The sequence below is a fragment of the Colias philodice genome, chromosome 1, assembly GCF_061535455.1.
Source record: "Colias philodice isolate Cphi_HAF_F1 chromosome 1, ilColPhil1 Martin Lab GWU primary, whole genome shotgun sequence".
In the NCBI taxonomy this organism is placed as follows: Eukaryota; Metazoa; Arthropoda; class Insecta; order Lepidoptera; family Pieridae; genus Colias; species Colias philodice.
Genome location: NC_143086.1, coordinates 3744935 through 3758007, shown reverse-complemented (window position 1 = coordinate 3758007; position 13073 = coordinate 3744935). Strand labels below are relative to the sequence as shown.

The 13073-nt window shown below is 31.2% G+C and overlaps 2 protein-coding genes across 2 annotated transcripts; both read right to left on the bottom strand.

The window, feature by feature from the left end:
* Positions 1 to 4264: 4264 nt before the first annotated feature.
* LOC149491073 (uncharacterized) lies at positions 4265 to 6131 on the bottom strand. The gene is made up of 2 exons (XM_089698898.1): positions 5753 to 6131; positions 4265 to 5512 (listed from the first exon to the last, which is right to left on the bottom strand). The coding sequence occupies exons 1-2, from the start codon at positions 5830 to 5832 to the stop codon at positions 4465 to 4467; spliced, it is 1128 nt and encodes a 375-aa protein (XP_089555024.1). The 5' UTR covers positions 5833 to 6131; the 3' UTR covers positions 4265 to 4464.
* A 2639-nt stretch (positions 6132 to 8770) lies between these two features.
* Positions 8771 to 12754, bottom strand: LOC149491072 (uncharacterized). Its single transcript, XM_089699677.1, has 4 exons — positions 12638 to 12754; positions 11754 to 11806; positions 10090 to 10400; positions 8771 to 9230 (listed from the first exon to the last, which is right to left on the bottom strand). Coding segments are annotated over exons 1-4 (384 nt in total). The 5' UTR covers positions 12656 to 12754; the 3' UTR covers positions 8771 to 9228.
* Between the last annotated feature and the right edge of the window lie 319 nt (positions 12755 to 13073).

Genomic DNA, 13073 nt, shown 5'->3' with positions numbered 1-13073 from the left:
TTCTATAAGTATTATCTATAAAGCTTGTATGTTCGAACGCTCTCATCTCGATGGACCGATTTCAAAAATTCTTCCGTTGGATGGACGTGATCCCTGAGTGCCACAGGTGACGCCGGGGCGGACAACAAGTAAATATGAATAAGGACAGCTTCTAAGCGCACAAAAAAAACAACATAAACATATTAGATGTGATGATTGTTCTTTATGAAAAATAATGCCTGTTAATAAATAGTTAAACAATAAAACAATAAGTCAAAGGATGTGGCTGTAATTAACATGTTTTTTTGGGTTTAAATTACCCCTGTCAATAACTCTCAAATACTATATATTTATATATACAATATATAACAATTTTACTTTTTTAAATCCAATTCTCGACTTGGTCTTACAAAATCATTCGTTATGTAATTTCTATCCAGTTGTAAGTTTGTAAGCAAATCGAATGATTTTAAACGAAATATAGTATTTGAATGCCCCTTTGCTTTATTGGTTTATAAAAAAATAAATAAAAAATAAATGCACCTGCTGAAGGAATTGATTCTATATGTATTATCTATAAAACAAATAAGATGTGATGTTTGTTCTTTATAAAACAATATAATTACTGTAACGCAAATAACAATAATGCCTACTATAGTTAAATAATAAAACAACAAGTCAAGGATGTGGCTGTAATTAACATATTTTCGGGTTTAAATTACCCCTGTCAATAACTCTCAAATACTAGATATATAATATGTATAACCTTTTATTTATTTTTTAATCTAAATATAATTCTCGACTTGCTCTTACAATATCATTCGTTATGTAATTTCTATCCAGTTCTAAGTTTGTAAGCAAAATGAATGATTATAAATAAAAATATAGTATTTGAATGCCCCTTTGCTTTATTGGTTTATTAAAAAAATGCACCTGCTGAAGGAGTTGATTCTATAAGTATTATCTATGGAGCTTGTATGTTCGAACGCTCTTATCTCGATGGACCGATTTCAAATATTCTTCCGTTGGATGGACGTGATCCCTGAGTGCCACAGGCGACGCCGGGGCGGACAACAAGTAAATAGATATAAGGATAGCCTATAAGCGCACAATATTTAAAAATACAAATTAAAAAAATAATAACAATCCAAACAAACATCACATCTAATAGATGTGATGTTTGTTCTTTATTTAAAAACATTATTACTGTAACGCAAATAACAATAATTCCTGTTAATAAATAGTTAAATAATAAAACAATAAGTCAAAGGATGTGGCGCTAATTAACATTGTTTTTTTCTGGGTTTTATTTACCCCTGTCAATAACTCTCAAATACTATATATAAACTTTTAACTTTTTTTTTATCTGAATACAATTATAGACTCAGTCTTTGAAAATCATTCGGTGTGTGTCGTATCCAGTTATATAAGTTTGTAAGCAAATCGAATGATTTTAAACGAAATATAGTATTTGAATGCCCCTTTGCTTTATTGGTTTATAAAAAAAAAAAAAAAAGAAATGCACCTGCTGAAGGAATTGATTCTATATGTATTATCTATAAAACAAATAAGATGTGATGTTTGTTCTTTATAAAAAAAATATAATTACTGTAACGCAAATAACAATAATACCTACTATAGTTAAATAATAAAACAACAAGTCAAAGGATGTGGCTGTAATTAACATATTTTCGGGTTTAAATTACCCCTGTCAATAACTCTCAAATACTATATAATATGTATTAATATGTATAACCTTTTATTTATTTTTTAATCTAAATATAATTCTCGACTTGGTCTTACAAAATCATCCGTTATGCAATTTCTATCCAGTTATAAGTTTGTAAGCAAATGGAATGATTTTATTATTTAAATGAAATATAGTATTTGTATGCCCCTTTGATTTACTGTTTTATTTTTCTTTAATACATTATTAAAACTGGAATGCCATTGCAAAAGGAATTGACTGTATAAGTATTATATATAGTAATAGGTTAATTCATAAAGATAATTCATAATAAAATTATAAAATAAATAAATAAAATAAAACAAACTATTTTATCTATTTATCTTGAAAATGTTGAATTAATAAATGTGTTACAGCTAAACGCACAAAAATAGATTTATAAAGGGATATCGTTACCATAAAGTACAAAGGTTGTGTTTGAGAAAATTATATTTTCGGATGGAACAATAAGCAGGACGTACAATTTGTATTTTATGGACGAATCTTAGCTTTAAGATTAATTAAAAAATAATTATTCTCGATTGTTATATTCTCTTAGCCAAAGTAGTGAAAAATATTTAAATGTGTTGAAAAATTACATTGATGTTACTAGATTTTCTCTTTAACAGATTTTCAGAAATAAATAATTATCTATGTGTGTTAATTGTGTGTTTTAATAACCAAAAACGAGATTATTTGCATAGCAATATATAAATAATATCAACAAGGTTAAATTTAAGGTATTTCTCAATTATTAGGCTTTACTATACTAAAACATAATATTATTCCTTACAGAAATTGCTATGATGTACAATGCAAGTAGATTTCTAATGGCGTTGCACGGTAGTGTTTAATTTACCGTGTCCCCTTAGTATTTTAATGTCACAAAAAAGAAATGGAAAGCTTCTGGAACAAATGTTGATAAACCTTTTTACATCAAGTAAGTTATAATGTTTATAACGTTTCATGTTTTATCATTTTGTACTGTTGTTATGTAACACCATGTAACACGTATTGCTTATATTCTTCTATGTTGTATTAGAAAAAAAAAAACAATTATTGATATCGAAATGCATATAATATTTAGAGTAGAGAGAAGGGAATTTTGATGCAAATGCAGTACGTTGTGAAACTAAAACTATGAAAGCCTTCGATCCCCACAAAGACGGAAGTTGATGATTGTTGATGATTTTTTTTATTTCATAACCATTATTTCTACGTAATTTGTTATTTACGCCCTTCATCTTATAGGCTGTTACAACATCACCCGTAGTAATAGCCATAATAGTTAAAATTCTCTAAAGGGCCTCTGCGTGTTGGACCTTTGTCCCCACGTAAGCCTTTCAATGGACCGGGTATCTTCCTTTTGGTGGTAGCCGTGTATTATGGATAACCATAATAGCAATAATATTGGTAGCACTGACGTAATATTATATAGTAAAAAAGTGCCCTTGTCCCTTTCATATCTAGGTATATAAAAGGTAATTCCCATTACTTCCTTGGTACAAATAAAAAAGTAAGCATAATTGCATCATTTACCTATCACCATTGTTACGTTATAATTTGTTGCACAACTCTGAACATTATAAGTGGAGCATGAAGAATTTTGTTTTGGTTGACTTTTTTTGGGTGTACATTGTAGGCTCATGACATAAGTGGTTTGGTCACGACTCGTGTTATAAGGCTACGCGCAGACATACAGCGTTCTGCGTTCCGCGTTCTGCGTTCTGCGTTCGTCAGTTCTGCGTTCTGCGTTCTAGCGCACACAGGAGCCGTTCAAGACATTTGCGTTCTATTTCGTGACTCTCCGCACGTGAAACATGTCTCTCAAAAGTTCATCTTCCGAAGATGAAGCCTTGCTTTTGTGGAGTCTAGAGGAGTCAAAAAAAAGTAGAAAATGTTGGGTACACCCTATCAACACGAAACGAGATGATATGGGAGAATTTAGTATTCTTATCCCTGAGCTGCTTCAAGATGAAGAGAGATTTCATATTTATTTTCGAATGTCAATAAATAGCTTCAATGAGTTACATGACTATGTAAAATCTGAAATAGAAAAACAAGATACCAATTAGAGAAGACGGACCAGCCATAGCGAGAACGCGAGTTCTTTGTAATTCTGTACAGAGAACGCGAGAACGCAAGCGTTCCGAATGACCGCCGCGGTCTAACTGCGTTCTGTGTGCGCCGGCGCTATAGATCCTTCACATTACAAAGAACGCGGAACGCAGAACGCAGAACGCGGAACGCAGAACGCTCTCTGTCTGCGCGTACCCTAAACAGTCAATGTTCTTGATATTGTCACACTGTTATATAATAATAATTCAAATTTAATTATTAAGGATTCTCTTTTTAAGGAGTTATCTATAATTATTAGTTATGCTTCTAGGATAATAATTTTTGCTTAAGTATTTGTACCATTTTTGTACTGTTGGTTGAGTTACATAATCGTTCATAATAATATACATATTATGCGTTAGAGGCTTTGTTAAAAATGGTAGCTTATTAGTCTCAATAATAGGTTAATTGAGAATTAAGGTCACAAAGAAACACGAAAACATATAGCATATTTTTAATAATTTGGCAACAAATACATTTAAAAAAATAAACAATAAAATTAACAATATGCCTTAAATTCTAGTTAAATTATATCTTTTTAATAGCTTATAAATCTAACAACACTTACAATAAATACTAAGTTCCTATTAATATCTGTAACATTATGTATAAAATTTCTTAAACCTTTTTGGTGTAGGTACTTAATATTCGACGGTTTGAATACCTTCTGTATTAATGGTATGGTGAATTCCAGCTTGTCTTGAGAATGTGACCGGAGTATCGTCACTGAATCCACCAGAAGTAGACAACAATGCTCGACTGCCAATGTCTCCGCCGATCAAATTACCATCCGATTCATCAAAACTGGTCAAACCAGAGTCTCCCTGCCCTGAACTTGAAAATTGCGTTGGCAAATCACTTTCAACAGAATGGGAAGGAAATGGTTCATTTTGATCTGACCCCGTAAACGTCTCTAAATTTGCATATGAAGTGGGTTGGATAGCATTCGCAAATGGATTATGGTCGTTTGTCTGGGAAGTTGGTTGAGCTACCGAGGAGAACGGGTCTTTTTGTTCTGCTGCGCTTTTAACAAAGCCGTACGTTCCGGGAAAAGCTTGTGATACCGCATTTACTGAGGTGAATACGTCGTCATCTTCGTTTCCTTCCTCTGTTACTTGGTAACTATGTCCCCCTGCGTTGGTTGCTCCAGGCAAAGCGTTTGGCAGGGAATCAAATACTTTAACCTGCTTCACTGTATGCACTACACCATGCACATGAGGTGTTCGAGGGATGCTTGATACAGGGGGAGTATAAGAACTAACGTCGTGATTAAAAGAAGGAGGTGAATAGTCGTAGCTCGGTGGGTCATAGTTTACTACAGGAGGTTCGTAGTTTACTGTTGGAGGTTCGTAGTTTACTGCTGGTGCGTCGTAAGTAATCGGTGAGTCATGGTGCTTGTGCTCATGCCCGTGCCCGTGGTGACCATGGTGACCGTGATGACCGTGACCGTGGTGGCTGTGACCATGTCCTTGGTGGCCGTGATGATTAGAATGTCCTTTTGATACTGCATGAGTAGAAGTTTTCTTATGGTGGTGATGGTAATGATGGCCATACGGTATATGTGGCTTGTGGTGATGATGATGATGGTGATGTTCCTTCTTTGGCTTGTGATGATGATGGTGAATAGTTATCACCTTCTTATGATGGTCATGATGTATAAACTCGGGGAGATGGATCTTCAAGTTGACACTGAAATTTAAATAAATAAAATGATTATCATAGAATAAAATTGCCATTTAGTTTTAGGACACCATACAAATATTATAGTAATAAAATTCGCAACATATAAATTCAATACATTGTGATTAAGAGAAATTGCCATGATAATTTTGCAATTAATAGATAATGAAATTCGCTGCGCATTGCTAAAAATACTTATACACAGATAAATATTGATAGTTCAAAGATTGCATATATCAATAGCCTTACTGGTGTTTGCCTCCATGTCCACCAGCTTGGCTATCCACAAAACAAATCACAAGCACCGACAAGTATCTCAACAGATCCATGATAAGCACTCAATGCATTCAACACTCGTAAACAACATTCACATTTTATTCACACTTGGTCCAGAACCATCGGACTTCCACGGTGCCCAGCCACAGATTGACAGCGGAATACGGTGAGATGAACATTTATCCAATTTCACTTAAATAAACCTGTAATGTCAACAAAAAGACCACAATTATCGGCAGCGGGGCGATCGCCGATAGCGACGTTTCCGCTCTAATTTCTAATGACATAGGACTCGATTTCCGACGAGGAAATAAATCGAGATGTGGTTTTTTGTATTATTTGAAATAGTATTTCGCCGGCGTTCCAAAACAACGCATTCGATTAGGCTTCACGACGAATGCCGTAACTATTGCATGTTACAGTTATTAGATTGCTTTTGCGTTTTGCGTAGATGAGATCGGTTCCGTCATCGATGTAATAGTTTTTCGGTTAATGGGACACTTATTTCCTAGCATTGTTAGTGGACTTGTTACTTTGAAAGCATTTTTACATAGAATTTTTTTTTTTTTTGTGAATACGCAACAATTCCTATAATGGATATTCGTGGGAAAGGTTTCACAGTGATTGATAGGCAAGGTTTCTATTCAGGTCTTTTCAATAATAATTTGTAATATCTATCATAGACTTTTAGATCGACCGCGTATTTAGGTAAGGTACATCTCTTGTATGCCACTTGTTATATCCATATTATAAAGAAAGAACGGATACGTGACATTGAATAATTTTTGATATGTTGAAGGTAAGAATATATTTTAATTTTTCCACTTTGAGTCAATTACATAGAATTTATTATTGTTTCCTTTAGGAATTACATTTAGCTACTTTTTATTTAAGCAAATTATCTTTTATTACCGCTTTTTGCGTTGCGACTATTTATTTTCCTTTTCTATATAGGTACATACGTAAAACTGAATGTTTGTCTGTGTGGTCGTGTGATAATCTTCAGCATAGTGTTCTGCATGATGCTTCTGAGTTAGTTCTGAGAATGAGGTACGACCAATCTTCGACAAGATACCACAGGCGAAGCCGGGATGCTCAGGATAAAAATATAAGGTATGGATCCTATAAAAAATATCAAAAAAAAAATATCCTATAAAATATCCTATACCCATCCAAAAATATTTAGTTATTTATTTAACTCTTCAATATAAATATACAGGAAATTTGGTTATAATTTTAGTGAAAAACACAGTATAGTGTATTAGACCTTATCACTTAGCAGTGAATTTTTCAGGCAACCGGAACAAATTTAAAGGTAACCCTCAATAAAATTAAATAGGAAGGGCGAAAAAATATTTTTTATTAATTATATGTACGAAGCCTATAATACCACATCTGTACATGATGATTTGCTTAAATAACTTAGAGTCGCTATATACATATTTTTACAATTTAGGAAGCAAATATTGAATTAGGCGATTACTGAATCGGATGTGCTTGACTACGTAATAGATATTGCGGTCGGATTACAGATGGTCTCGAGATGATATTGCTATGCTGAAATTTCATAACGAAAGGTTGATGACCTCTTCTTCGTAGCAGTGTTATTTTATTTGAATTTATGTTTTAATGTTAAGTAATTATTTATAATCGATTTAAAGTTATACCATAGATTCCTAAATATCTAGTAACTATTTAACAATAATTAGTCGATACGTTTAATTTCCTTCCTTCCCTTATTCATGTCCCAATATAACATTTAAAATATTAAAAATATAAAGTATTAACATGTGTCTTGTGTCCAATACATCATAGTCAAAACTGTTATTAAACTAAGGACTGATAGTAAAATATGTGTTTTAAAATTTATAACTGTATTAGTCTACGTGGGCGTTTACCCATTACAAGGGAACGGTATTATTAGTTGGCCAATTAAAATCAAAGTTCAATAAAAAAGACACAAATCGATGAGATAAAAGGGTTAAATAAATTATCCTAATACGGTCAGCAACATGAGTTGCTTTTTATAAGCTTTTTTTTTAATCTGTTTTCATAACAAATATAAGAATAGGCATTTTTTGTATTTAAGGTAAGTAAGTACCATAATATTTTTTTTTTGAAAGTTCATTATTTTAAATAAATAAGAACCAATTAAGTATATATATTTGAATGGAAAAAAAAATAACACAAATATTCACGTTTTAGCTTCAAATCTTTTTATGTATTTCACAACTACACTGGTATTCGAAAAGAATAAACAATAATAATTATAGAATTTTTTATTTGCTTGCGTTGTTGTCTGTACCGGGATGGTTCTGTAAATATCTCATGCTAGTCATTAAAGTTTTAGGAGGCGCTATTATGTATATTTATTGGTACGATGCATTTGAATCCTTTCTGTTTGTAATTACGCTTTCCTAAATCGATACCCTTGTAGAACACACAATATTGTAGTATCTACATATTGTATAATATATATGTGTATCATTTTCATGAGGAAAGGAGACTGAACGAAAATGTATCATACAAAATATATTATTTACTGAATTTGTGGTACTATATTTTTTAAATTGAAACTTTTATTACATCGTCTCAAACTTTTTGGTCTGTGTAGCGCATGTCGCGTGACGGTCGGCTGCCGAGTAGGTATAAAGCAGTGTTCGGAGTTATTATCGTACAAATACGATAATTTTGTTCCTAAGTTTCACTTTTACCGTGGTTTCATAAAACCACACAATATTTTTTTTTTAATTTTAGTAATAGTTACTATTTTTAAAAGGTATTCAGGAGCAAGTTAAGGAGCACAGCACTTGACTTGGCGGGCCGTTTAAGGTAAGGTTTAAGGTAAGGACTCATAAAAGTACTTCACGGTTTAAATTAAATAAATTATGAAGGGTAACGCTCTTAACACTAATTATTGTTTTTATATAACTTACTCCATAATGGAAGATATAAATTATTTAATTTGGAAATGTGGGAAATAAAAACGCATTATTTTTTCTATTATTTTAATTAACAACAGTTTTATAACAACTATCGAAATATGTAACAGCTATTTCATAATAATAAATAGGGAATAATATAACTAAAGAATAAATGAAAAAGTTAAAGTATCTATCAAATTAATTCTTAAAATAGTACTAAACTAAAAATTACAGAAATTGTAACAAATGTGATATTAGTAATAAAATAAATAATTAAATACCTATTTTTAAGTTGAAATCAATAAAATACATCAGTCTTTGGTTAGTTTTAAGTTTCGTGCATTTAAAGTTATCTTAATTTTATTTTGTACAATATTTTTTGGTATAATTACTAATATATTCTACACAGTATAAATCTCATTAATTTGGTTGTGGTTAAAGATAGTTCAAGGGATAAATCCCTGATAAAAAGATTTTAGAAGAAGCCTTGGTTTAATTGTATTTCAGTTCCCGTTGTGAGATGATTTCTGAAAAAAGGTAAATATAATTATTATTCTTAAATTATAATAAGAAATATTTTTTGATAGTATAAATTGTTATATAGTTGTTTATATAGTTACCTATGCAAAAAGTAATGTATGTACTTTGGCCTTTATCAAAATGAGGTAATAGATCTTACTACACCTTAGCTTGTTATCGATTAAACATCGCAGTATAAATAATCATAGTTTAAAAAAACTAAAAAACACTTTTTTTTTAGAAAACCGAACTAAAAAATAGAAAGTTTTATCAAATTAGTGTATTGTCATCGGTCCTCAATAAATCTACAAAGTTTGAACGAAATCTGGCCGTTTAAAGTGGGTCAAAATCGCGCCCAAAGAAGTCGGTTACAAACAAACAAACATACAGGTGAAGCTAATATAAAGCGTGTAATTAGGGTCACATGACGTCTCTCTAAATTATTAATTACTATTCATATAACATCTCACATTTTTATGGAACTTTCTAGTAGATATTATCTTCGTTGTAAAAGTATCAGGAATTCGATTATCTGAAAGATGATCTGAGTATGCTGTCCTGTATCGGATGCCTTAAAGTTAATCTTTCATCTATCACATTTTGTTATACATATATATTTTCTAATAAATTAAATGAGTATGCTTCATTGCCGACTTTATTACTTGGTATTTTTAATTTTAAATTAGGTAATTTTATATGTTGACCCTAATTAAAAACATAGGTACTGAACTAATTTGAAGAAAATTTAATTAACCAACCACAAATCTTGTTAATCTATATCCATTTTCTCCTCTTCATAACAGCTATCATACCATTGCCTACATAAAACGACCATAACCAGTAGATACTATACTATACTATACTCACATTTCTCCCTCTTATAGAACACGTGGCGCGTCGGAATTGGCAGGTCTTCCAACTCCGATAGCTCCGTCTCATCCATCGGCACATCAGGCAAATACTCCGGGAAGCCCATAGATGGCAGCACTTGGCCATGACCAGTGGGCTCGTCTAGAAGCACGTGGTGGAAATGCTCATGCTCCTCAGTGGGTAGCGCGAGGCCATGGTCGTAGAGGTCATGGTGTTTGTGATGGTGGTGGACCGTCTTGTAAACTGTGTGCGTGTGTTTGATCTTCTTCACTTTGTACGGCACGTGGATCACCACCTTTTTGGTGCGGCTGTGGATAATCAAAAAAAAAAATAAATAAAAAATATTTAATAAATTTTCAAAGGATTGCATAAAATGGATGAAAGTGTTATATAACATATGTTGATAGTGCGAACTCAAAGACATATTTGAGTCAAATGTTTAAAGCAAGATCTGGGACTGGAAAGAGTTTCTTTTCGATGCAGCAAACAAGGTCGGTATCCTACCATCTATATTAAAATATTTAATCTATAAAGAAGTAGGTACTTGTATGTTAACTATTTGAATATTACGTCTATCATGCACATATATCAATAAACATATATCAGATCTACATATTCATACACATGTAAACGCATTGCATAATACAATTGAATGAAACAAAAATGAAAGTTTACAATCAGCTTAACAAGAAAATAGAAAAGCACGCATTTCCTCAACGCTCGACCGAACCGTTTGTCGGTTTTATTGTGCATGTTGCGTGTAGGTACACCATACCACTTTTCCTGATATATACGCCTATAATTTCATTATAACGAGCGTGGAATTACAATGTATGATATCATATTTGTAACGATATTTTATAGCCGGCTAATGTTTTGTTGGGGAGAAAGCTATACGTTTCGATTTTTCGTTTTTGTTATCTATTTTATCAATTGTTTATGCGTACATTTGATAATTTTAGATTATTTTCGCTTAGAATGTTGGGTTTAATGGGCGTTTAGGAAGGTTAACAATAGGTATAATACTACCATAATTGAGTTCGAATAAAGGTTCTTGTAGCTAGGTATCTCTGTATATAGAAAACTGAAAAGTGTTAATGGATAATTTGGTACCTATTATTAAATATTATCTATTGACCTCAGTCATCAAGGCATGAACAGTTTTATCATAAAGAGGTAAGATTATTTTAGTTTAGTTAGGTACACTTATTTAGTTTAGACGCTTTGATTCTTTCTTATATAAATGTTAAGTAAGTATATGAATTAGAACTACTTAATGATAATATGTATATTGTTTCTAGTATCTATTTAAAATGACCCAAAGAATATGTTTATTGAATTGGGTTCGTCAGTCATTGATTCAATCAAAAATGTTACCTCCTTAAGTATTATCATATAGAAAAAAAGCATTGTATTTTTAATATTCTCTACAAGTAAACCTAAAAACTATTCGACCACTATCAATGAATCTTTAAATTTATAAATAATAAAAAAATTCGATCACGAGGCGGGACGCAAATTTTTTTTCTATTCTTTATAAATTAATAAAACATTTGAATGACATGAAAGCAAAAATATCAAATTCAAATTAATGAATCTTACAAAAGCTGCAGATGAGTGTATTATTCCCGAGAGAAAAACGTTTATAAATTGCAACTTACCCTGCTGCAGCTGTTGCAAGTATGGCTAAAAACATGGCGAGACAGAAGAGTAACTGAAAGAGAAAAAAATATATAATAAATAAAAGGTACGTAATCATTTAATATTAAAATTACATAGTTATGTTCGAAAAATATATTGAGTGTATTTCTCTCTTTAGTTTTCAAATATCTACTTGTATCCATTTCAATTTTAACTAAGTTAATACCAAATGGAAATATCGAAAAAGATTTGAAAAAATGTAATTTAAATCGAATGTTCATAAACTTAAACATAATAGGTATACTACTATTTCAAATTAAAAAGTGATTATTGCCCTTAAACCCCTTTATATTTTGTAACTAGGTTTGAAAGCACACTGCGTTTGAAAAAGTTCGATGAGAAACTTTAAGCTTTGCTTATCTTAAATTAGTTATATTTTTTTGTTATATATGCATGTGTTTAATCCATAAATTTATTACAATTTTTTAATTTCTTTATTAATATTTTTATGCAGGTGCTAAAGGTGACAAATAAATTATACAAATTATTGCCAAATATGTAGCCATAGTAAATTTATAAATTAAGGATGCAATTTCTTGTACATTATCATTACAGTCCAAGAAGTCATAGTTAAAGTGATCTGTTATAAACAAAAAGATAAAACCAAGCAATAAGATATCATATGAATATCATAAGATTCTATTTCGAAAGCATTTGATATCATAAGTGCTTATGTGATAAATTCTCTAAGGGTCAAATATCGCAAGCTGTAAGTGTCATAATAAAAAAATTATATTGCAAAAAAAAATAGTAAATAAATAAGTTATCAATATAAAATAGAGATAGATTAACAAATTGCAATGCATAAATAAGTGCAATGAACTTATCACTAAAATATACATACGACTGTTCTAGAATCCATGTGCGTTTGTTTATTTCAATAATGAAAACTCGTGTAGGAAAAGCGTGGTGATGGTTCGCAACGCACGTTCACGACTACACACAAACTATTAATGAAAACTGATGCTGTTGTTAATAATTTATATACTTACTGTCTGGGAACATGCACGTATGGAAAAAAATATATTGCATAAGCTTAGGAAGGATGTGCGCTTAGCGCTATTTCTCCGCGTATCCTGTAGATTGTTCTCGATGATCTTATAAATTCCTCAAAATTTTAGACTGAAAGTGTTATAGAATAGTTAATTATATATCTTATTATGTGTACATACATGCATACAAAATCAATTATGTTAATAGAATCTGACATTACTCTGAATATTAAACTTTAAAACGCTAATGATACAATTTTAATTTTCTCTATGTAGAGATACCTATGT

Bases quoted from the DNA above. Each gene is read 5' to 3' on its own strand.
- LOC149491073 (XM_089698898.1), bottom strand. From the start codon at position 5,832: ATGGATCTGTTGAGATACTTGTCGGTGCTTGTGATTTGTTTTGTGGAT. The intron at 5,513-5,752 runs GTAAGGCTATTG...TTTAAATTTCAG, and splicing joins GGACATGGAGGCAAACACCA to TGTCAACTTGAAGATCCATC.
- LOC149491072 (XM_089699677.1), bottom strand. The intron at 10,401-11,753 runs GTAAGTTGCAAT...GATTATCCACAG, and splicing joins CTTGCAACAGCTGCAGCAGG to CCGCACCAAAAAGGTGGTGA.